Here is a 22,698-nt window from a genome sequence, read left to right as displayed (position 1 = left end):
CATCTCCCTCCCACACCACACACACTAACTTGGACGTGTCCCTCAGTCAGGCTCACACAGCTTGTGGCAGAAACTGCTGCGGGCCATGTCTACAGGGAGAGGGTTTTTTTGGGTTTTGTTTAGCTACTGGCATGGCTACCCTGGTAGTTTGGGTGCTAGCCAGAGACTTTGGAAACCTGGCTTCAGTTCCCTCCTCTGCCACAGAGTGTGTGGCCTGGCGCAAGTTGTTTAGCTGCTCTGGGTATGTCTACACGGCAGCTGGGCAGATAGCATGGAGCCAGCGTGCTAAAAATAGTAGTGTGGATGTTGCTGCTTAGGCTAACCATCCAGGCTCCAGGCTGGGAGGGCTTGAGCTTGGGTGGCCAGCCTGAGTGTCTCCTGGAGCGGCAATGTGCCTGCTCACAGCCATTTTTAGCACATTATCTTGAGCCCTGTCTACCTCACCTGGGAGGTTCCCACCCAGCTGCTGTGTAGTCATCCACTCTGTGCCTCAGTTTCCCCTCTGCACAATGGTAATAATAGCACAGCCTTGCCTCACAGGGGTATGGGAAGGGTACATTAATGACTGTGGGGCACTCAGGTACCATGGTGGGGGTGGGAGGGGGGGGCATACGAAGCACCCATGACCTGGCTCTTAGCATAGACACTCTTTGCAGCAGTGCAGCTTGAATTGTGCAGGTGCAGCTTACCTTGGCTTGCAAGCTGCATCAATGCAAACTGTGCTGTGCTGATGTCAATGTACCTATATTAGCAGTTTGCAATGCGGCTACACTGCTGGCTAAATCCCAGGAGAGGCAAGGCTTTAAGATTTGATTAACTCCACATGACCCTCTGGGGGCAGGAGCCGTCTTTTGGTTCTTTGTTTGTACAGCACCTAGCACAAGGGGGTCCTGGCCCATGACTAGAGCTGCTGGGCACCACTGGAATAGGAATAATAACAACAGAGCCAAATATTCAGAACTACCCGCCTAAGCCTGCTCATGGAGTTGGGCAATGGAACAAGCAGCTCCTGGTTGTGAGTGCAAACGAGGGATTTGAACACACCATAAATGCGGCCAGGTTTGAAGAATTGGCGCTGAGTCACTGGTCATACACCTGTGACTGTGACTCTGGCCTATCTCTGCTTTCATGCTCCGGGCTCTCAAGTTGGTGCTGCAGATTTTTAAATGAGCCGATCGAAGTAGCCCCGGCATTCTAACTGCAATCACTATTCAGCAGGCTGAAACTAATCCAGAGCTCTCAGCAACTGGATATTTCTCACTGAACACCTACTAGCAAATTCTCTGAAATCCCAAAGTCGGGGAAACCAGGAACCGCTTGAGGCATCTACTGTGTAGATCCCTGGCTTGACAGAGTATTGTAAACAGCATAATGTGACTCTATAATAGGAAAGGCATGGGACATTTCTCATTCACATCTAGGCCTTTCATGCCCACACTTCCTAGGGTTCAAAACTGGGATGCTTCGGAGGGTCAAACAGAATTTAAAGTCTCCTCTCTCATTGATGGACAGCTTACTGCACCTCTAGAGCAAAATTGACACCTGGTGTCATTCCCTCCCCTGTACAAGCTCCATGTAGCTCTATTAGAGTATTAATTATTCTGACTACGATACACTCTTTAATATCATTTCACAGGTTCTTTTTATGGTCCCGGTTGCCCTCTCAATAGGAGTTATTTCAGCTTTCCAAATACCTGCTTTCTTCAATGATAATAACCTCGTGGCTGTATTTCTTTTGATGATGATGTTCGGGTAAGTGTGTGGCTCAGTTATTTGAATATGACTCCATGGTGGGGTGGAAGGGGATTTGCTTAGGGTTTGGAGTCCTGACCAAAGCTGTACGACTCTCCCATCACCGCTACTGGGAATCCTCTCTCTTGGCAGAATAGGAGAGGCTGAACTGACCCCGTAATATAGATAGCACTTGATAAACATTAACTAGTTAGCCTTCAGAAGGCTTGGGAGAGATGTGGCAAGAACTGTTATCCCCATTTTAGACAGGGGTGGACCAAAGGTGACCGCTTAAACTGTAGAGATTACAGAGACCCAAGACACCATGGTTGGGGTGGATGATGCATGGCTGTCCTTATTTCCTGTTTACACAGACTTTACCTGAATAGCAGCTCTAAATGTTCGTAACTAACACCAAAAACCAATATGCTCAAGGTCACAGAAACAGCCTGGATTGTAACTACAGCTGATTGAAACTATTCAAATGTCAAAATATCAGTGACATTCCCAAATTTAAAAAAAATCAGGAAAATTTAATAATTCTCCCCTGCCTCAGAGCAGCATTGTGAGGTTAAAAGGTGGTGAAGAGATCTGCTGATGAAAGGCGCTATATGAGAAGTAGGCATCATTACGACTATACCCGCCTGTGTATAGCGAGTGAGGCAGAAGTGCTTGAGCTGAATTATTTTGTTGCCAGTTTTCACCACTCTTTAAATTACTTTCATATTCTCTCTGCTGCCGGTGATCTACAGATATGCAACGTTTTCATGGATGTACTTGCTGGCTGGGATCTTCAAGGAAACAGGAATGGCCTTCATAGTTTATGTCAGCATCAACTTGTCCTTTAGCATTAATACCATCATTACTCATTCAGTTGTGTTTCTACTTTCCCAAGAAAAGGCTACTGATCAGGTAAGAGCTCACTAACACTTTGGGCTTGTCTACATGATGAATCAGTCTTCACTAAAGGAGTGTAAATTCTAGTGCACACTAGTGTGTTGCGCATTAACTGGCCTGGGTGGACCCTGCTGCTGGCATTCACTGAAAATTTCCTAGTGTATGCTAATGTATCCCGTTTTAAACAGTACTACTAATGCACCATGTAGAGAAGCCCCATGTTAACTCTTAGAAAACTGATTGGTTTCCAAGTCTAACACACGTTGGGGCCTGAGTCAAAGGCTACTGAAGTCAGTGGGAGTCTTTCCATTGATCTCAATGGGTTTTGGATCATACCTGTGGACTTCCATTGTTTTTCAAGGTTTTGAGGCAGGTCAAGTAGGGGACATTACTCTAGAGATCTGGTGAGGTTCTCTAAGGTCCAAACATGGGGCAAATGAGACCCTTTCTTCTCCATTTAATTTACCCCAGCCCCTCCCCCCCCCCCGTGGTTAGGAACTAGGGGTGGAGAGAGAGGCAGATGGGAGTGGACATCTGGGAGGGGGAAACCAGATGCATGTGGGAGAGATCAGGGAATGAATGCGGGTCCACTTCTTTGAGAAAGATGGTTGTTTTGGGAGTTAAGTTTCCCTAGTGCAAATTACTGAGGCTGAGTACTAAATCTCAGTGCCCCAAGGGCTACATCAGCAGACGAACCTTCTGTCATCTAACTGTGAAACAAGTGGTCTCTACAATGAATTCCTGTCCATACAAAGGGAAAAATGCCTCGAAGGCACTGACATTTCCCTAAAGTGGAGCACTGCTTTTTAATAGATCTACTTCTCGTGTGTCTTAGAGAATCCGTCCTGGCTAAAATGTAAGCTTTGGGCTTTTTTGTTTATTACAAGGACAATTCCTTAATTAAAAAAAAATCAGCCCTTGTCCCATTGTCAGGCAGTACCTGTTTACTAAACCCTTGGATCATGTCATTTGTAGTTGTCTAGCCACATCAGGATGGAGACAATCTCCTTCCATGCTAATTTATTGCGTATCCAATGTGCTATGTGTAATGTCAGTAGTGTTCAGCAGTCTTCACTGCTAGTGTTAGCGAATAACGATGTTATACAGGAGCTCTTCACTGCTAGGCTCGGTGCTTGGCTGTTTGTCATGCATTAGCAACTCCCTGGGCCAAACGTGTCTCCTTGTCAGTGGGCATGGAGCTGCTTGACCAAGAAGAACTGATGCGCTTGTGCTACAGAAAGCGAGAAGAAGGATTTGGGTACTACCTGTGTCCCTTTGAGCTTCATGGAGATGCCCTGCAATTCAGCATGCAGCGGGATGGATCCACAGCTCTGAGGCTCCATGAATGGGGAGCACATGGGCCGCAAGGGTTAGCGCAGCTAGATAGCTACCCCAACTTCATGAAGAACACCAGTCTGCAACCTGCTTACTCAGCTTTACCTCACCTGTGCATTCCCTGCATCAGGAGAATTCCCAGCTGCAAAGCCTCAGAGCACCGTTCTGGTGGTTGCCTGCTACCTGAGCAGTGCAAACAAGCTGGAATAAGAACCAAGGATCTGTACCAGGAAGTATGATCACTGGGTGCTGGCTAGAAGGGTGCCATTTCTAAAGCACCTAAGGGAGTTAGGCACCAACTCCCAGTGACTTTCCCACCCTGAATTCCTTGCAATTGTGAAACAAACCGTTTCGGAGCTCTTTGCTGTTGATTTATCTGTGGTTTGAGATAGGCCAATAAGCCCAAACAGGCGTCAGTCCCAATGCCGTCCCAAGAATAAAGTCACAATGATCATTGGTGTTTCTCTTCTTTCAGGGCTTGCATGATCTCTCTGAAATCTTGAGGCACGTTTTCCTGATCTCTCCACAATTCTGCTTTGGATATAGCTTGATTGAATTGTCTCAGCACCAGGCGCTGATGGGCTTCTTAAAAGCCTATGGCGTGGATTACCCTGACAGAACCTTTGAGATGGACAGAATAAGCTCCAAGCTGCTTGGCATGTTTATCCAGGGCACTATATTCTTTGCAATTCGGCTCTTAATGCATGACGGGATGATTCAGAAAGTCTGGTCTAGTATATTAGAGTAAGTAACATCGGTATTCCTACAATGGATGTAGATTAAAACAGAGCTCAGTGCTTTTGTCGTTGACATTGTCATCGTTATCAATTATAATTATTTTGCATAGCTCCATAAACTTACGCAACGCTTTGCAAACTCAGTGTAAGCTCTCTCTGCTGGCAGTTCCCATATCTACCTGTGGTTATAATGATGACTAATGAAAATGTGTGCACCTTAATTTTTTGTTGCACCTCCCTCTCTGTGGGCATTGGGAGTAATTGCTTATCCTGCGCTAATTCTGCATGTGCTGGACAATTCCAGTACCCGGGAAGGGAGCGGTATTCATTGTTGTAATACCTGCGTAGGCCAGTGAGTTCAATTTCAAAGAACAGGCCTGGCTGACTGTATCCATTCTGTGTTGGAAAGGCAACTCAAAGGGCTGCCATTTCAGGTCTCCAGTGCCACGGGATGCTGATGGGTTGATCGGAAGAGTGGCTCTGGGGCCAGCAGATCCAGAGCCCCTTCAATTCATACAGTGGCACCTTGAGCCCAAGCTGATCTGGGTTCAGTTCATGCATGATCTGCCCCCCAAATTCAAACGGTAAAAACTGTCATCAAAACTGAAAGCTGCCATGATGTAGGACCGACACCAAAAGCAATGCATTTGTTGAATACAAGGAAAAGCTTCATAAAGAAAGAACATTTGTTTTTAAGCTTAGTACATGGAATAATAATAGCAGAGAGTTTTAAATTAATATAATGAGAGCATATAATAGGATCTCATTTCAATTTTACTGAAAAGACACTAAGTCCTCTGCACACGCAGATCTGGAATGTAAAGTCACCTGTCTCCTTCGCCTTCAGATTCCTGTTCGACAAAGTGCATGGCAGGCCACCGCTTCTGCTGGAGGCAGCTGATGAAGACAAAGACGTTCAGGCTGAGAGGGAGCGGGTTGAGTCTGGCCGAGCAGACGTCGATGTGGTACAACTCCAGAGCCTCTCCAAGATCTACCATCTTCCTCTCAGAAGGATCATGGCAGTCAAAAATGTCAGCATTGGAATCCCAGCAGGAGAGGTAAGCAAGCAGGCTATGGCAGTAGCAGCCTCTCCTCTAGAAAATGTCCTCCAAGCCACTTCCTCATTGTCTTCCCAATCCCTGCTTAAGACTCAGGGAGACCATCTGACAGCAACTTATTGGACAATAACTTGCTTTACTGGTACCTCATCCTTCCTTTCTTCCCTCTGGTATTCGTCACCTCCATCTATTGAGTATCATTGATTATTTGTATTATAGTAGAGCCCAGAGAACCCAACTGAAATCAGAACCCCAGGAGCTAGGGATAGCATGGACATAAAGCGAGAGATGGTCCTTGCCTCAGAAAGTTTAAATAGACAAGACAAAGGAAAGGTGGGAGGGAAACTATGATAATCTAGAGAATGCACTCCAGCAGGGACTATCTTTTTACTGTGTGTTTATACAGCGTCTAGCACAGTGGGGTCTTGATCATTGGTTGTTTGTCTGTCATGGATTTACAGTTACCATTAGAAATGTAGTCATGACTCTTTATTCAGACTGCATTGGGCTTGGAAAGTGGGATGGGCAGTTAGAGAGGCAGTGTGGTCCAATGGATGGGACTAGGAGACCTGGGTTCCGTTCCTGTCTCTGCCACTAGCCTGCTGGGTGATCTTGGGCAAGGCCAGATTTTCAGAATTGCTGAGATCCCAGTTTGACACCAACAGCCAGATTTTCAGAAGAGCTTAGCATGCTGGGAAAATGGGAGCTGACACTCTTTGAAAATCTAGCCTCTGATCTCAGTGGGGGAGATTTTCAAAGGCATAAATGGCAGATACACCCTAAATCCCATGAAAGCCAGTGGGAATTAGACTCCTAACTGCCATTTGTGTATTTGACTCTCTCTCCCTCTATACCTTTGCTTCCTCTCCCATCTGTCTGTGTCTGCAGGACCAGGGCCTAAGAGTGGTACTGAGTGTCTGTACAGTGACTAGAAAAGGAGTACTTGTGGTCTGTCTACACTGCTGTAGGAGGTATGATCTGAAGCACATGTGGACATATTGAGTTAGCTTTAATCTGGCCAATGCAAGTACCAATAACAGTGAAGCTGCAGTAGCATGGGATTGCAAGAGTAAAACGATCAGGATTTGATCCTTCACATGGCCTACATATGAAAATGCACTTTGCAATAAAAGGAAGGCTAGTGTTATAGACACATCCATTATTTCCTACTATATTAAACAGAGGAGCCTAATACACACTGCAATACACTGCCCAATAAACAACCACCATTATAATATTTATATGCACTTTGACTGCCTGAGGCTTTTCCATAATTCGTCTTGCTCAAGGGCCAGGGGAGGAGAAGTGTCAAGTCGCGTTGAGCACTCGCTGCATAGCAATACGTTAGCATTAAATGCAGCATGCTAAATGTCTCTCTTTCTGTCTCATAAACCAGTGCTTCGGGCTGCTTGGCGTGAACGGTGCCGGAAAGACAACTATCTTTAAAATGCTAACAGGAGACATCGGGGCTACCAGTGGAAGATTGAGAGTTCGGGATCAAACTGGGTATGGAGGATTAGCTATTGAGAAGTGATGTATCAACAAGGCTGTCTGGAAAACAATTTGTCATTTGCCCTGGCTCAGATGAATCAACAAAGCAAATTAAAAAGAGTTAGACTTAATAAAAAGCAGAAAATTCAGCCATTTAAAAATATTATATTTATTTCCTCGGGTCTTGAGTCTCATTTCACTGACAAATTTTTATGCTGGTGCAACTCTGTTGGTGTCAATGGAGTTTCTCCAGATTTACACCACTGTGAGATCAGAATCTGGCCCTCAGTCATTAAGAGCCTGATTCTGTCACCCTTTCTCTTGTTGAATAATATCACGCTCCACAACTGGTCCCACTGAAATCAGTGGGTCTGATGATGGAGTAAAGTGCTACTAAACATGAGTAAGGTTGCAAGTCTGTCATAGAGGTCATGGGAGTCACGGATTCTGTGACTTTCCGTGATCCCCATAACTTCCGCAGCTGCAGGGCTGCCCAGGGGTCAGTCACACTGGCTGCTGCTGGAGTGGCCCCAGGACCAGCTGCTCAGGCAGTCCCCGGTGCCAGCAGTTGGCCCTGGGGATCACCCAAGCAACAGTCCTGGGGGTGGCCAGAGCAATGGCCCCAGGGAGGGCCAAAGCATTGGTCCCGGGGGCGGCCGTGGGGACCGCTGGAGCAGCAGCGGTCCCGGGGGCGGCCAGAGCAGCGGCCCTGGAGGCTTTCAGGAGAGCGGCCTCTGGGGGCCTTGCAGCAGCAGGCCACTGTGGGGCAGTCAGCCTCCACTGCTGGAACGGGGCCCCACAGCACAGAGATTTAGTCATCATGGGCATTTATAGTAAAAGTCACGGACAGGTGAATTTTTGTTTATTGCCCATGACCGGTCCGTGACTTTTACTAAAAATACCCATGTCTAAATCTTAGCTTTAAACATGAGTAAGGCCACTGGAAACTGGCCCATCAAAACCACTGGATATACAAGCAGTGTGAGGTACTATTCAGTGTGAGACGCACAATCCTTCCTTTTAGGAGCTAAGAATGTCAGATCTGCACAGGCCTTGCGATCATGAACTAAAAGCATTCCTGCCCCAGTGGGGGATACCTTTTCTTCCTGTTTAATAGAGCATATAGGAGACTTATGAAGTGTTTATAAAATGACCTTTCACCTTTTCTGATCCAGATCCCTGAGTGACATTGATGACACCCACTGGTCGCTCTTCGGCTACTGCCCTCAAGAAGATGCCTTGGATGACTTGCTGACAGTGGAAGAGCACATGTATTACTATGCTCGGCTACACGGCACCCCAGAGAAACAGATTAAAGGAGTGAGTAGACCCATTTGACTGAAGAGTTCCCTTTGGACCCAGTCAAGTCAGTGAGAGTCTTTGCATTGACTTCAGTGGTCTTGCTCAAGGCCATTATGTGTAATAATAAACAATGAGGATGACAATCATGAATTTCCAACCTGGGACTTCATTGCTTTGTGGCTAGATGGTTGTGGGAGGGTCACAGAACTTGACTGTTTTGTAACACGGGGTCACGGTATGGAATTGACTTAGAACTGGGCCGTGCTGTTAAAACTCTCCCTACATAGACATCTGTGCAAATACTCCCATTGACTTCAGTAGTAAGTGTTTACTAGATCAAGTCCTAAATGAACAAGTGAAGCCAGAATTTGTAAAAGGGATTAGTAAAAGTTGTGTCCCTGATGTTTTGATCCCAAGGGGTCTTTGTGAAATCGTTGAACTCCTATGTATTTTAACGTGTATTTCAAAGCAAGTCTCCACACTTCAAAGACTTCTGTGGAGTGAAACCCAACCTGGCAGCAATATGCTATTTCAAAGGACATTTAATTATAGTATCTGAACCACCAGAGACTGAGAGCTAGATCCCTCCTGATGTAAATCGGTGTAGCTCTCTTGAAGTCATTGGAGCTACACTGATTTGCACCTGTTGAGGATTAGGTCCTGAATTGTTGGCAAATACATACTTGTTCCAGATATTCTATGGTTGGTCTAATTCTCAATGTAAACCAAGTTTTTATTATTATTATTATTTGTACCCACAGATTGTACATCAGCTTCTTCATAGACTTAATCTGATGCCGTACAAAGACAGAGTCACCTCGATGTGCAGCTATGGCACTAATAGAAAGTTATCAACTGCTCTGGCCCTCATTGGTAATCCATCAATTCTATTGCTGGTAAGAAATCAGAAATTTTGCGATGAAAAAATGCGTAGCTTTTAAGGCCAGAAGGAACCATTCTATCATCTGACCTCCCGTCCGTAGCCTTGGATAATTTTAAAGTGCAAATTGCATCAGTCACTCATCACAGGTTCTTTTACTCAGCAGCTATGTAAGAAATGTTGCTGAGTTGGAGATTGGTGAAGCACACACACAAACTTTGGACTTTAGTTAGCAGAGACAAATATAACTGAAATGATAGAAAAATCAATATGCATAAGTACAGCAAAGTGGTTTACTGCATTGTGCTTACTTGCAACCTTATGGAGGCCATTAGATGTGAAGATGGAAAGAAAAATAAGTGGTGATGACGGTTTTGGCTGTCGCTAACTGTGTCATTCTGATGATCCCAATTAAAGGTTGGATTTACACCTTATTTTATGTCTCAGACCTTCTTCCCCTGAATACCCACACATGTCCCATGAGCATGGTTAGATCATTTTCTGGCCTTCGGTCCATTTATGGGTTTCCAGGAAATCATAATTGCTGTTATGATCGTTGACATGGCTTTTTGCATCAATACTTTTCCTAGTGTTTCCAATATATTCAAGAAGTTAACCTCATGGTTACACATACTAAAAATCCCCTACAAGTTCATTAGCATTCCTTTAATTTGTTCTTTGCTGTGCACTTGTGTATTGTAATGCACTCGTTACTAAATCTTATAACCCTAGGTCACTCATAACTAATAAAAGCAATTTTATTACATGCAATATTTTATACCTATATATCAAGCTTGGCTTATAACCTCTGTAGGGTCTGGTCAGGAGTCACAGGTCAACATGTATAACACAGGTCTTGGGATTTCACCCAGTTACCCTTGTACTGAGCCTAATAAGTTGTGTTTGACTTAAGCATTTCTTCCAGAAAGGCATCAAGTCTTCGTTTGAAGACATCAAGAGATGAAAAATCCACCGCTTCCCTTGGTAGCTTGTTCCAATGGTTAATCAGCCTCGCTGACAAATTTGAGCCTTATTTTTCATTTGAATTTATCTGGTGTTTACCTTCCAGCCATTGGTTCTTGTTATGCCTTTCTCAGCTAGATTAAAGAGCACTTTAGTTCCCACTATATTCTCCTCAGGAGGGTACTTACATATTTTAATCAAGCCACCTCTCAATCTTCTTTCTGGTAAGCTAAAAGATGGAGCATTTTAAGTCTCTCACTCTAAGGTATTCTTTGTTCCTGTCGTCACATTATTTAGTGGCTCTTCTCTGCACCCTCTGCAATTTTCCAATAGCCTTTTCAAAATGTGGACACTGTATGAAGTATTCCAAGCGTGGTCTAACCAATGCTGTATACGGAGATCATTATCCTCCTGACTGTACATGTCTGAAACGCCCCTACTTCAGACGAGCAGCGGTAGAGAGAAATCCAGAGGCTCTGCATGAGTGCTCCTTCACGGATACTATATGGTGTCTCCCTATTGCTCTTAAAAGGAAAGGAACCGAAAATGCCATCACACTATTCCATACTTATTGTCTATCTACAATGTCCATATCAGATTTAAGATGTGATCACGCCCTCCCTGGAATAGCAAGAAGGGGATGAAAAGAGCAGATAGTCTGTACCAGTGGCCCCAAATTGCCATGGGGTGAAAAACAGAACCAGAACAGTAGTGTTCCTTTAAGATACAATCTAGAAAGCATATATCTCTTGCCACATGGAGGATATTAGAATGTTTCACCTAAATGTAGCTTAACATTTTCTTCTTACATTATACTGGAGTTTTGCTCTGAAGTAGGATCATAACTACAAATGTTCTCTTTGTGCAAACTGCCATTTGCTGGTGTCAAAGAGATGCCTCAAGCAGTGGGTCTGGCTTTGATGTAAGAGTCACAGGGGTTTCTCTCTCGAGGGTCACCCACAGGTTTTAGACAGCCGGGAAAGGACGCACACAAAACATTCCATACATGCACACCCAAAGTCGCAGTTCAGATTTCCCAGTCAGGCTTTTCAGCTTGCAGTTCTCCAGGGCATAGCCCTAGCACACCAGGTTTAGTTCACTCGGCATCCAGAAGTGGCCAATGTTTAAATTACCCCCATACCATCTAAGCAATTGCTTTTCTCTGGCCCTGCTCCGATTGGCCTCATTCTCTGCTTTCCTCAACAAGCCTCACCTGGCCTTTCAGGATTAAATCAGGGCAATTAGACCCAGTCTTTTCTGCCTAATTGTTGTTAAGGCAACCAGCCTTATTCCCACATGTCAGCACTCTTTGGGCTCCTAGGAAAGAAAAGGAAGTGTGAGAGGATCAGAAAAATGTTTCAGCATAAATAAACATAACAGAGAAGGGGGGGGAAACCAAGAGAAGATGATCTTTCAGACGCCATTCATAGCACATTCACTCAGTCACACCACAGGCAACATAAGTCTTTTAAACTGGAGAAACCAACCCCACAAAGTACCAGACCACCTGCCACTGCTGTGTTGTAAATTCTGCAATACTTAGTGATCAGTTTTCCAAACATTGGGCCAGATGGGTACAGCTCTGATTTACACCCATTGAAGCGCCACCCCTAAATTTATATAATTCCTTCTAACTTCTCTTCTTACATATAAAATCTCAATAAAAAGGGAGAAGAGGAGGTTGTCTAAGCAGAAGCTGCTTTCTGAATAACAAGCTGTTTTCTTTCTGCTTAGTATAATACATTGTCACCAACAATAACAATTTTACAATAGGAAGCTGGCTGGTAATTTTGTTGATGATGAATGTGGTGGGGCACGACATACTGTTACTCATCTGTAGCTTATTGTCTATGGAATCCTGAAGACAGAAAACTTGTTTTGTCCGTAAATGAAGCAGATATTACCCAAAAGACAGATAGGTGTGGAGACAAAGAGCCAGTCTGGTATTACCTCATGTTTGGATCACAGCTACAATTTACTAATAAGTTGTTATTTATAGAAGTGTGAAATAGAACATCTACATAGAGGGATGTTTATCAGAGTCAGTTTTGCGCTAGGAAGAGTAAGGCTGAGATTTTCAAATCAATTGATATTTTGAAATGAATGGGAAGTGTGTTTCCAAATCCTCTAGGCAGCCAGAGTGTTTCTAAATTAGTTTAATGCTCAGATAAGGTCCTTAGCTGTGGAGAGGGCTCTGCCACAAACCTGCTATGTGAACTTGGGCAAGTCACTTCCCCTCTGTATCTATTTAGTTTGTAAGCTCTTTGGAGAAGAGACTTTCTCTTAGTATGTGTTTGTACAGCGCCTAGCACCAGGGGGGTCTCATCCTAGGCACTGCCATCATACATACAAATAATATGGACCAAAAGCTCCATATAAGAGCTAAGTGGTTGTATTGGTAGCTGTAGTGTCTGTAATGACCATTCTAAACAAAGAGCAGATATGGAGAGGAAGAGAAATGACATTTTCTTTCCTATTGAAACTTACAATCTGTTTTTTGTTGTTGTTTTTTAAAGGATGAACCAAGCTCTGGAATGGATCCTAATGCTAAACGACACCTTTGGAAAATCATCACCGAGGAAGTCCAGAACCAATGTTCCGTGATACTCACTTCCCACAGGTAGAGTTTACTGGCTGCCTTTATGCTTTATTAAGCCCAAACTAAAACTGCACTTTGGAACACCCTAGATCAGTGGTTCCCAAACTTGTTCCGCCGCTTGTTCAGGGAAAGCCCCTGCCGGGCCCGGCCAGTTTGTTTACCTGCCACGTCCGCAGGTTCGGCCGATCGCGGCTCCCAGTGGCCTCAGTTCGCTGCTCCAGGCCAATGGGAGCTGCTGGAAGCGGCGGCCAGTATGTCCCTTGGCCCGCCAAATTTCAGTGCCCCCAATGTTCCCTCGGTACTTGGAACTTTGGGGGCACTGAAATTTAAATACATTTCCAGTTCCAAGTTTTCCAAGTCTGTATAATGGACTGAATCCTAATTCTGAATCACAGCAGCAGAAAAATGTATCTGGATCTGCATTATGCTGCTTGAGCCCATCTTTAGTAACATCCACCTGCAATAACATGTAATAAGAAAATCCAGGAAGATCATCCAGGAAATGCTGAACACTTCCTGGAAATGTGTGATTGCTTTGCACTGAATGGATCCTTGGCCCAGATCCTCAAAGATATTTAGGCATTTAACTCCCTTAATTATCTTTGAGGTCCTGGGCCCTCCCTATTCTAGTGGAATAGGAGCCAGATAGAGATTTGAGGTGAGGTGATTAAGATGATGAGTTACAGGTTAATCTCCTGAGTAGCTCATGGGAAACCATTAATGTTCTGGCCATTAGAGTTTCTTTTATTCCCATTCAGTGACTGTATAGAGCATGGGTGGCCAAACTTACCGATCCTCTGAGCCACATATGACAATCTTCAGAAGTTTGAGAGTCCAGGCATGCCTGCAGGGGATTGGGGCTTCTGCCCCGCGGGAAGCACCTGCCGGGGCTTGGGGCTTCAGCTCCATTCCTGCTGAGGCCCCGAGCCATTGGAGGTGCACCCTGCCAGACTGAAGCCCCGAGACTCCCCTTCCCGACAGGGCAGAAGCCCCTACTCCACCACCCTGTTGTAAGGCAGAGGTCCTGAGCTCTTCCCCCGGCCCCCCACAGTGTGGTAGGTTGAGAATGGGGGAAGCAGGAGTGCTCTGCGAGCCGCACTTTAACTATAAAAGATGAGGCTCACGAGTCACAGTTTGGCCACTCCTGGAATAGAGTTTCTTTGTTTGCTTTTCAGCATGGAGGAATGTGAAGCTCTCTGTACCAGGCTGGCTATTATGGTGAATGGACGTTTCCAGTGCCTTGGCTCTTTGCAGCATATTAAGACCAGGTCAGTAAAATGTATCTACTATCCTTTCACTGTATTGCATTTAGAGCCAGATGCCCAGCTAATGAACAACAGTGGAGCTCCACTGAAGGATGCTGATTTACGTCAGCTGAGGATCTAGCTGTGTGTATTCAGGGCATTAGCACGTAGTGAACAAACCCTGGATGTCACTGAAAGCCTTTCTGTCTTTTGTTTCTGAGAATCTGTGATAAATAATGGCAGGGGGCTGGCTGGCAAACAAGAGTTCTGTTTTGTGATGAATGTTGGGGTTTTGGCATTGGGTTTCATTCTGCAGCTGAACGAAGCCGAGGCTTTTCATCATGTCTGAGAGTGAGAGTCCCACCCCAGACTAGCCAACACTCAGCTGTAGTGAGGGGGACCAAGTTCAAGGGCCTATTCCACAACAGGCAGATCAGGGTCTTGAACCAGGGTTACCCCATCCCAAGTGAGTGCTCTAGCCACTTGGCTTTTCTGGGGTTGGTTGGGAGTTCTCTCTCCCTCTCCCATCCACCCAGGACCTGAGAGCTTTCTACAAATCGACACTTGTCAACAAAAAAACATTTTGTTAACAAACTGTCAACCAGCTCTCTCAATAATGCATGTTCTGCCTCCATGAAGCTTTTGTTCAGTGTTTGAGAGGCATGTTCCTCTACACAGATGACACAATAACTTGGTCGACTTTAATATGGAAATTAAAAACATATGATATTGATGAACTTCACAGCTTATTAATGATCACCCTGACTGGATTGCTGATCCAGATTTATTCCTAGCATGACGCTGTTGACCTCACTGGAGTTACTCGGGGGCTGGCTTTGTTTCACGAGAGGTTCCAGCAAGGCTACTTGACTCTCTTGTGTCTGTTCCGTACCTGCTGTGCAGCATGCATTCTGATTTTCTGTCTAGGTTTGGAAGAGGATTCACCGTGAAGATGCACTTGATGAGCAGCGAGGTCAGCACGGAGGCTCTGACGGAGTTAATGCAGTCCCACTTTCCAGATACGTGCCTGAAGGTAAGCAGGATAGATCAGACCAGATGCTGGGGGAACTGAGAATGGAATCCCATATCAAACCTGTTATATTCACAATGGATATCTTGTAAGCTTCTTCTGACCACAGCTTTGACTCAGCAATAGCTGCCCAGAGCATTATGCTCTCAAAGCATAAGGGAATTGTACACCCAACTCCTTCTTCCAAAGCAGAGGCAAGGCTCAGATTTACAGAGCTGCCAAAAGGGTTTGGACACCGAGGTCCAATTAATTTCAATGGAATTAGAGCATCCAGATTTCCTAGGTGGCTTTAAAAACACAGCCAAATGGTAACAGTGAGCATGCAAGAGAGGAGTCTAATCTGGCAACTCCTTACTCACTTGAGTAATCCCACTGATGTCAGTGCTACAGAAGGCTGGAGTTAGAATCATAGAATATCAGGGTTGGAAGGGACCTCAGGAGGTCATCTAGTCCAACCCCCTGCTCAAAGCAGGACCAATCCCCAGCTAAATCATCCCAGCCAGGGCTTTGTCAAGCCTGACCTTAAAAATATCTAAGGAAGGAGATTCCACCACCTCCCTAGTTGTCTAGCTCCACTTGTTTTCAGTGGGAGCTGGGATTACTCAGTGCCTCTGGTGATAGAATTACATTGGCATCAAGGTGGAGTAACACAGTGTTGAAGCAGGACCAGCCAACCCTCTAGCATAACGCCAACTTTCAAAGTCATCCATCCAAACGCTAGTCCGTCATGCACTTTAGTCTTCCCCAAAAGCCTAAGATAATAGAAGTTTTAGTTGGATCCTCACATGGATTCCAGAATATACCTGATATTTGTTGCACAACAATATTTCCCATGCAAGAAATTTCTTCTCCAGCTTTCTCAGTCTTCACTGAGGCTAGCTGACATTACAGAATGGACTAACTAGCACGTCAGCTGGGGAGTAGCTTTACCAGCCAGGAAAGAGAAATAAAGCTCCAAACCCCTGTTCCTCAGGGCTTGTTTATTGGCCACCAAAGAGTACCACAAACATAAAGCAACTCACTGGAAACACATGAGGCCAGCGATCCTCAAAGTGTGCGTCATGACCCCAAACTGGGTTGAGACCCCATTTGGATTGGGTCACCAGGGCAGAAAGACCCAGCCCAGAGCTCTGGGGTTGGTGGTGGGGCTGAAACCCTAGCCCGCAGCTTCAGAGGCGGCAGTGGGGGGCTGAAGCACTTCTTATTTAAAATACTAACTATTCTGAGTCACCCAGGGCACTGGGGTTCGTGTAGTAATTTTTTTTGTCAGAATGGGGTCACGGTGTAATGAAGTTTGAGAACTGCTGCACTAGGCAGTCATTGCCCATAGGCTTTTCTCACTTGAGTGAGTCAGAAAGGGAGAAGACACATCCTCCCCCTTAATTCCGTTTTGAGTCAGCTTCCCCTACCTTTTTATACTACACCCAAGCAGCTGTATGGCCTGCCGGGACCTTTTACAGGTGGCAGTGACTTGACTTTGTCACTCTGCTCTTGTTCCCACAGGACCGGCATCTCAACATGGTGGAATATCACGTGCCCATCTCCGCAGGAGGAGTAGCAAACATATTTCATCTTCTGGAAACCAACAAAATAGCCTTCAAAATCAGGCACTTCTCAGTGAGTCAAACCACTCTAGAGGAGGTAAGAAATTCAGCATACGTTTCAGACATGAACTGATTAACAGACACATTGGACCACATATTGAAAGGGGCTTCATTCCGCTTGCCTTTTGAGTGTGCACACCTGTACGTGCATCTTCTCGCACTTCTGTCTCCAGATGCATATGGTAGCGCTGGTAAAATGCATAAGCAAAGTTGTGTGTGACACACATGAAAACATGGCACAAAGGACTTAGTCTGCCCTCAGTCACGCCGGTTCAGTACTGTTGATTTCAGTGGGACTATATAAGTGTAAATGAAGGCAGAATTTCAACCCACATTTTTCCGAAGTGAAGAGTGGTCTTGTGATTAGGGACCTAGGCTGGCAGTCAGGAGCTGTGGCTTCAGTACCTGGCCCTGCCGTTGACTTCAGAAGTTATTCACTTTCTCTCTGTGCTTCATTCCCTATCAGTAAAATGATAATATTCCTTTCTCCCAGCTTTTGCTTGTCTATTTAGACTGCCAGCTCTTTATGGCTGCTCTTTTCTTAGTATGAACTAGATCTTCAACTGATGTAGGTTGCCATAGCTTCATGAACTTCAGTGAAGCTGCGTCAACGTATGCCAGCTGAGGATCTGCCTCTATATAGTTATATAGTGAGGCCCCGATCTCAGGTGGGGCATCTAGATTCTGTTGTAATACTCATTTTGTTTATGATTGTTTGTAATGTGGGTGCCATAGTTACATTCCCTCCATTTCCACTTCAAAACTTTTTTCACCAGTATACAATATTGTAGGAGGAACCCAAGTTTAAGGGCTACCTTGAGTTAGGCCTGCTTGGACCATCCCATTGGCAGGGGATAGCTGGAGCACTAGGCTCTGCAGTCATGCCCCCAAGAGGACCCACTTTTAGTCCCGGTGGTGTGGTGGAGCTATCTAGTTTTTATGTCACCTGGCGATTCCTCTGTGACAGGTGAATCCTCAGCTGATCCGATAGGGCAGCTGTCCAGCCCCTTTGTGCCAGCAGAGTAGTGCAAAGTGAATGGATCTGGAAGCAAAACTATTACCCTGCAATCCTAGATACAATTCTGAGAGTGAATTGTGTGTGTAGATGTGTGTAATAGGGGGTGTGTGTGTAGAATGTAGATGTGTGTGTATGTGTATGTATAGGATTGCACATGTACACCATATAAATATATAGGTAGACGTGTGTGTATAGATATACATGTGTATATATAAAATATACATTAAAGCTGGGCTTTGCAAAGCAGCCCCAGACATGTAAGTGCCCCAATCCCATTTGAGACCTAGGTTTCTCAGACTCCTTTTGGAAATCCCATCCCAACCACAGAATCCCTCCCTCCCAGGGCTATGGTCCATAGGAAAAAAAGGCTTTTTTGGCAATTTCTTGACTTATTTTTTTAGGTTTGTTACATAACCAATATTTTCCTTTAAACTTTTAGGTTTTCATCAACTTTGCCAAAGATCAGACTGGGGCTGACAATGCAGATGCGAGTACAGATGTAGGCTCAGACTGCTCGGATACAAGTAGCCAAGATACCAACATAAGCGCCATCTGTTAAAGGGATATTGCGGTGTTAAAAAAAAATGTATGTTTCTAAACAATGGGTTTTTTACTTATTTTGTTATTAGCAACCTGGTAAACATGTAAAACTGGCATGTCAGATTGGTCTTGCCCCAGTCTTACAGTTCTTGTTCTAGGTTTATTTTATATCTATATTGCGAAGTTGGTGACATCTCCTGATACTTGCTGTTCAAATACGCTGGAAGCTCTTCGCCATTGGCTGTCACCAAGAAGAACAGTGGGGGATAGAGCAGAGCGGCTGCTCTGGAGTCAGGGACGTAAGTGAGAAGAAGGACGGGACAGTCGTTCGGACGCTAGCTGGGCCCTCAGGAAACCCGCGGTTCAATGTCCTACTTTGCCACAGACTTCCTGTGCGACCTTGAGCAAGTCACTTGAAATGTCAGTCAAATGGGGGGATCACAACACTTCCCTGCCCCCCAGAGGTGTTGTGAGTCTAGATACATTAAAGGTGGTGATTCTCCAGCAATGGAGTCCATCTTAAATAGCTATGTAAAGCTTTTCTCTGTATGTGGATTATGTCAGTATTAATACAGTTATTTAAAATCCATGCTTCCTGTTGTTTTTGCTTGTTTCTGTAATTTGCACCAACTCTACATGACCCCTAGTACAAATCTCCCGGTCCCACGCAATTTTCCCCTACCAATACTCCACAACTCTGCAAACCCAACAGCTTGACCACAGGAAGCATTGTACCGAGCAATATTGCCCAGTCACACTCCAATTTAATCACCACCTCTCTGCCACCAACTGAAACACGTTAACCTGGCCTCTCCCAGAACAACCAATCACCCAATCCCTGCAGAACTCCGCCAGGTTTATCCCTCACCCCACAGGGACGACACCTCCTGGAGGACAGTGCTTCCCAGCTGGGGTGCTGCACTTCATGCTGCCAATTGCTCTGTCTTCCCCTTTGGCCTGGGAGGTTCAGCAGTATTCAGGGCCTGGCAGGGTTGTTTCGACGAGGGTGAGAAATCAGTGCTGAGTCAGGTATAGTCTTATTTATTTCTCCTCCCCCCACAAAAAAAAACCACAAAAAAACCTTACACAAAGTCCTGTTGATCTGAGTCCAGTAGAAACAAACAGGAGCAGGCTGTTTCCTTGCTCAGACATCCCCAAGTCTACCTCTCAAGCGAGCTCTGTGCACAAGCAGCCCTGTCTCTCTGCTTCCTCTTGGGGTCATGCCCACAAATCCTTCTGGCTTTTGCCTTCACCACACACAGCCTGCTAATGATATCCTAGCCGCTGCATTTGCAAACAGAGAAACTCCTCCCTCCCACAGCTTAGCTCAGCTCTGCCATGCCACCTATTACTTTGGGTTATCTCCCAGTTATCTGCAGCTACTGTTACGTCATTGGCTTTAATGAGGCTTGTGACTGGATCTAAGATCCTGCTGATTGACAGCCATTAGCACCTTTCAGCAGAACAACAGGTTAAAAATCCCAGCATTGGATCTCGCTGCTATTTTCCAAGAGTAGTGGGTGTTCAAATGAGGTCAGAGAATATTATACCTGTATTATTTATTTGTATTTCCATAGCATTGAGGAGCCCCAGCCATGGACCAGAGCCCATTCTGCTAGGTGCTATCCAAACACAGAGCCAAAAGGTGGTCCCTGCCCCCGGCGAGCTTGCAACTGAAATACTGGTGGTGTTGTAAGAAAGGGGATCCCCAATAAAGCTGTGTGAAGCCTCCATTGCAAAACCTGAAATGACGTGAACCTCGCTTGGTTTCAGGGTCACGTACAACATTCAAACGGGGGCGGGTTGTTCAAACTCATTTTGGGCCAAGGGAAAATTTGATGAGACCTGTGATATATTTTGCTTTGATCTTTAGGGAATGAGTTTCCCTAGTTCAAGTTTGATTTTGAGGCTTGTTGCAAAAGTCACACAGGGGCAGGTATTGTTCATAACTAGTGTGTTCAGGATCATATTGTGGGCTTCAGCGTCATGTAGTTTGGTTGCTCCAGAAAGGTCATTGTCTACCCTTGATCTTTGTGCAAACTTCCTGCTGACATCACTGGGTTTCAATGGTAGCAGCTGGCCCTAAATTTAGAACCCAACCCACTGATCATAATTAAAACAGGAATTCAGTCCTCTCTACAGAACGCACTTCACACCTTTAACTTAGAAGTAACTGAAAATGCCGCCAAAGCATTCGTTGTAACTTTTATTTATTATTGTTGCTCCTGCCCTGTAAAAGGCTGCCTTTTCTCATTTTCATGGCATGTATTATACAGATCCTGGATGAAATTAGGCTTGTCTTTGATGGAGGTCTTGCTTTCTCTGCAAAGGATTCAGAGCATGTCTACGATTTAAAACCTATCTGGAATTCCAATCAGAGTATTATTTTATTATGTCAATTGCTTTGTATGCTGCCCCTGGAAGATGGATCTTCAATGCTGTGTCCAGATGTACTTTATATTTAACTGCGAGAGGCTGCGATACAGAGATGCTTGTGTTCCTTTAGATTGTACAGATCAAAAAAAAGGGAAATGATTCTTTAGAATACTTCAGCAAGTTTTAGTGGGTTTTTTTTAAAGGCAGAACTTCGAGTTTCTATCCAAGTCTAGCCACTGTACCTGATGGGCCAAGGGTACGATATATACTTAGAACTTGGTGGTAAAAGTAAAATGTCTGTTACCTCAGTCAAATCTGTAGGTATCAGTCCAAACAAGCAAAAGTTACACGCTTCAAGTAGTTTATTGGTAAACCTTGGAGAGGTGGTTTGAATTGTTTTGCCAAATAGATCAGACAGATTATAATAGATACAGCCCAGATCTGTGTTAGCTTTTCTGTGGCTTCCTGCAGAGCCCCCACACCACAAGCACAGCTGTCCCTGACTCCTGCAGATCCCTCTGGATCTACCCATGACTTTCTCTGGTGGAGGAAAACTCCAACCTTCCTCTCAATGGAATGATATGGGAGACTCTGTCAGAGGACCTGTTCAAATCCACCATAGAGATTTCTTTTCACTACAACTGATGGGAGGGCATACTCTGGTCTCACGTTTGGTTGGGAATAAGCGAGAAACTGAGATGCCAATTGATAAAAATTCTGACTTTAAAATCACCTGACAAGCCTGAATTTTGCCCAGGCAATATCAGGATAATATGGACTATTATATTTTGGTGCTTTAAATGCCAATCTCTTTAATTGACACAAATGGACTCATCAAAATGGGACAGTGAGCAATTAATGTGTGACTTACATTGCAATGGAATCCTACACACTTTAACCACTTATCGGTCAGCACGAGTCTATTTTCATGCAAACTAGTGGCTAGTTTATGATGAGGTGAGGGGATCAGTCCATGCTGACAGTGTTGGAAAATAACAGGTGACTTGATCTGAGGAATCACTCTGCTTATTTGCAGGTACATTTTCTCTCATTCTGTCTCCGTTTAAACCCCTAGCTCCCACTTTTCCCTTTATAAATATCCTCTTGAGAGGGCTAGATTTTCAGAAGAGCCTGGTGGTAGATTGTCAAGGACTCAGCACCTGAGCTGGTTGGGAATGTTTCGATGAAACGTGTTTTCACTGGAAAATGGCAGCTTGTCAAAACGGAAACTTTTTGCAGAAATATATTGGTCTTCACAAAAAATTTTGTTGGGAAGTTCTCAGATTGAGGGCGGACTGTCTGGTCCAAAGGAGCGAGCAACCAGAATGGCCAATAGCCCAGTGGTTAGGGATCTTACCTGGGCAGTGGGAGAGTGGGTTAAAGACACTGCTCAGAATCAAAGAAGGAACTTGAGCCTGTGTCTCCCCCGTCCGGGTGAGTCCCCTACCTGCAAAGTGCAACAGCTCCAAGAGAGGAGTGTGAGAATGCCTCTACAACCCGGTGGCTAAGGCACTCATCTGATGTGGGAGACCCCCCACTTCAAGCCCCAGCTCTGTCTGATGCACTCCCTGCTTTGCACCCATGATTACAGGCGGGTTTTCAAAAAAGCCCCTCTCCCATTGAGGCACCTACATAGGGGCAGTCGGCAGCTCCCGGGGCGACACTTGTGGCCAAATGTCCCGAAGCGTTCAGCACCCAATGTGCATCCGAGAGGCCGAGCTCTGATTCCGGCCCCTGAATGGAAGCTAAGCTCTTCTGAAAAGCTGGCCCCCGTTATGCCCTTTTGGTTTGTCTCCGAGGGAGAAGGAGCTGCCTGAGTACCACGGCTCATCAGCTCTCTGTGGGTGTGAGATGAACTCCGAGAGCAGGCCTTTGACCTCTGCTCACTCACAC

At 45.2% G+C, this 22,698-nt stretch overlaps 1 protein-coding gene across 1 annotated transcript in view; it reads left to right on the top strand.

Annotated features, from left to right (window-relative positions):
- The window catches only part of ABCA12 (ATP binding cassette subfamily A member 12), a 122,874-nt gene extending 104,426 nt beyond the window's left edge, over window positions 1-18,448 (top strand). Inside the window, 12 exon segments of the mRNA XM_077829474.1 lie at window positions 1,637-1,752; window positions 2,484-2,643; window positions 4,439-4,692; window positions 5,548-5,758; window positions 7,155-7,264; window positions 8,425-8,569; window positions 9,313-9,447; window positions 12,911-13,014; window positions 14,169-14,261; window positions 15,165-15,270; window positions 16,771-16,908; window positions 18,329-18,448. Of these exon segments, the coding sequence (XP_077685600.1) occupies window positions 1,637-1,752; window positions 2,484-2,643; window positions 4,439-4,692; window positions 5,548-5,758; window positions 7,155-7,264; window positions 8,425-8,569; window positions 9,313-9,447; window positions 12,911-13,014; window positions 14,169-14,261; window positions 15,165-15,270; window positions 16,771-16,908; window positions 18,329-18,448 (1,692 nt within the window).
- The last annotated feature ends 4,250 nt before the right edge of the window (window positions 18,449-22,698 follow it).

This window comes from Eretmochelys imbricata, chromosome 11, assembly GCF_965152235.1.
Source record: "Eretmochelys imbricata isolate rEreImb1 chromosome 11, rEreImb1.hap1, whole genome shotgun sequence".
In the NCBI taxonomy this organism is placed as follows: domain Eukaryota; kingdom Metazoa; phylum Chordata; order Testudines; family Cheloniidae; genus Eretmochelys; species Eretmochelys imbricata.
This window is presented reverse-complemented; position numbering and strand designations above follow the sequence as displayed.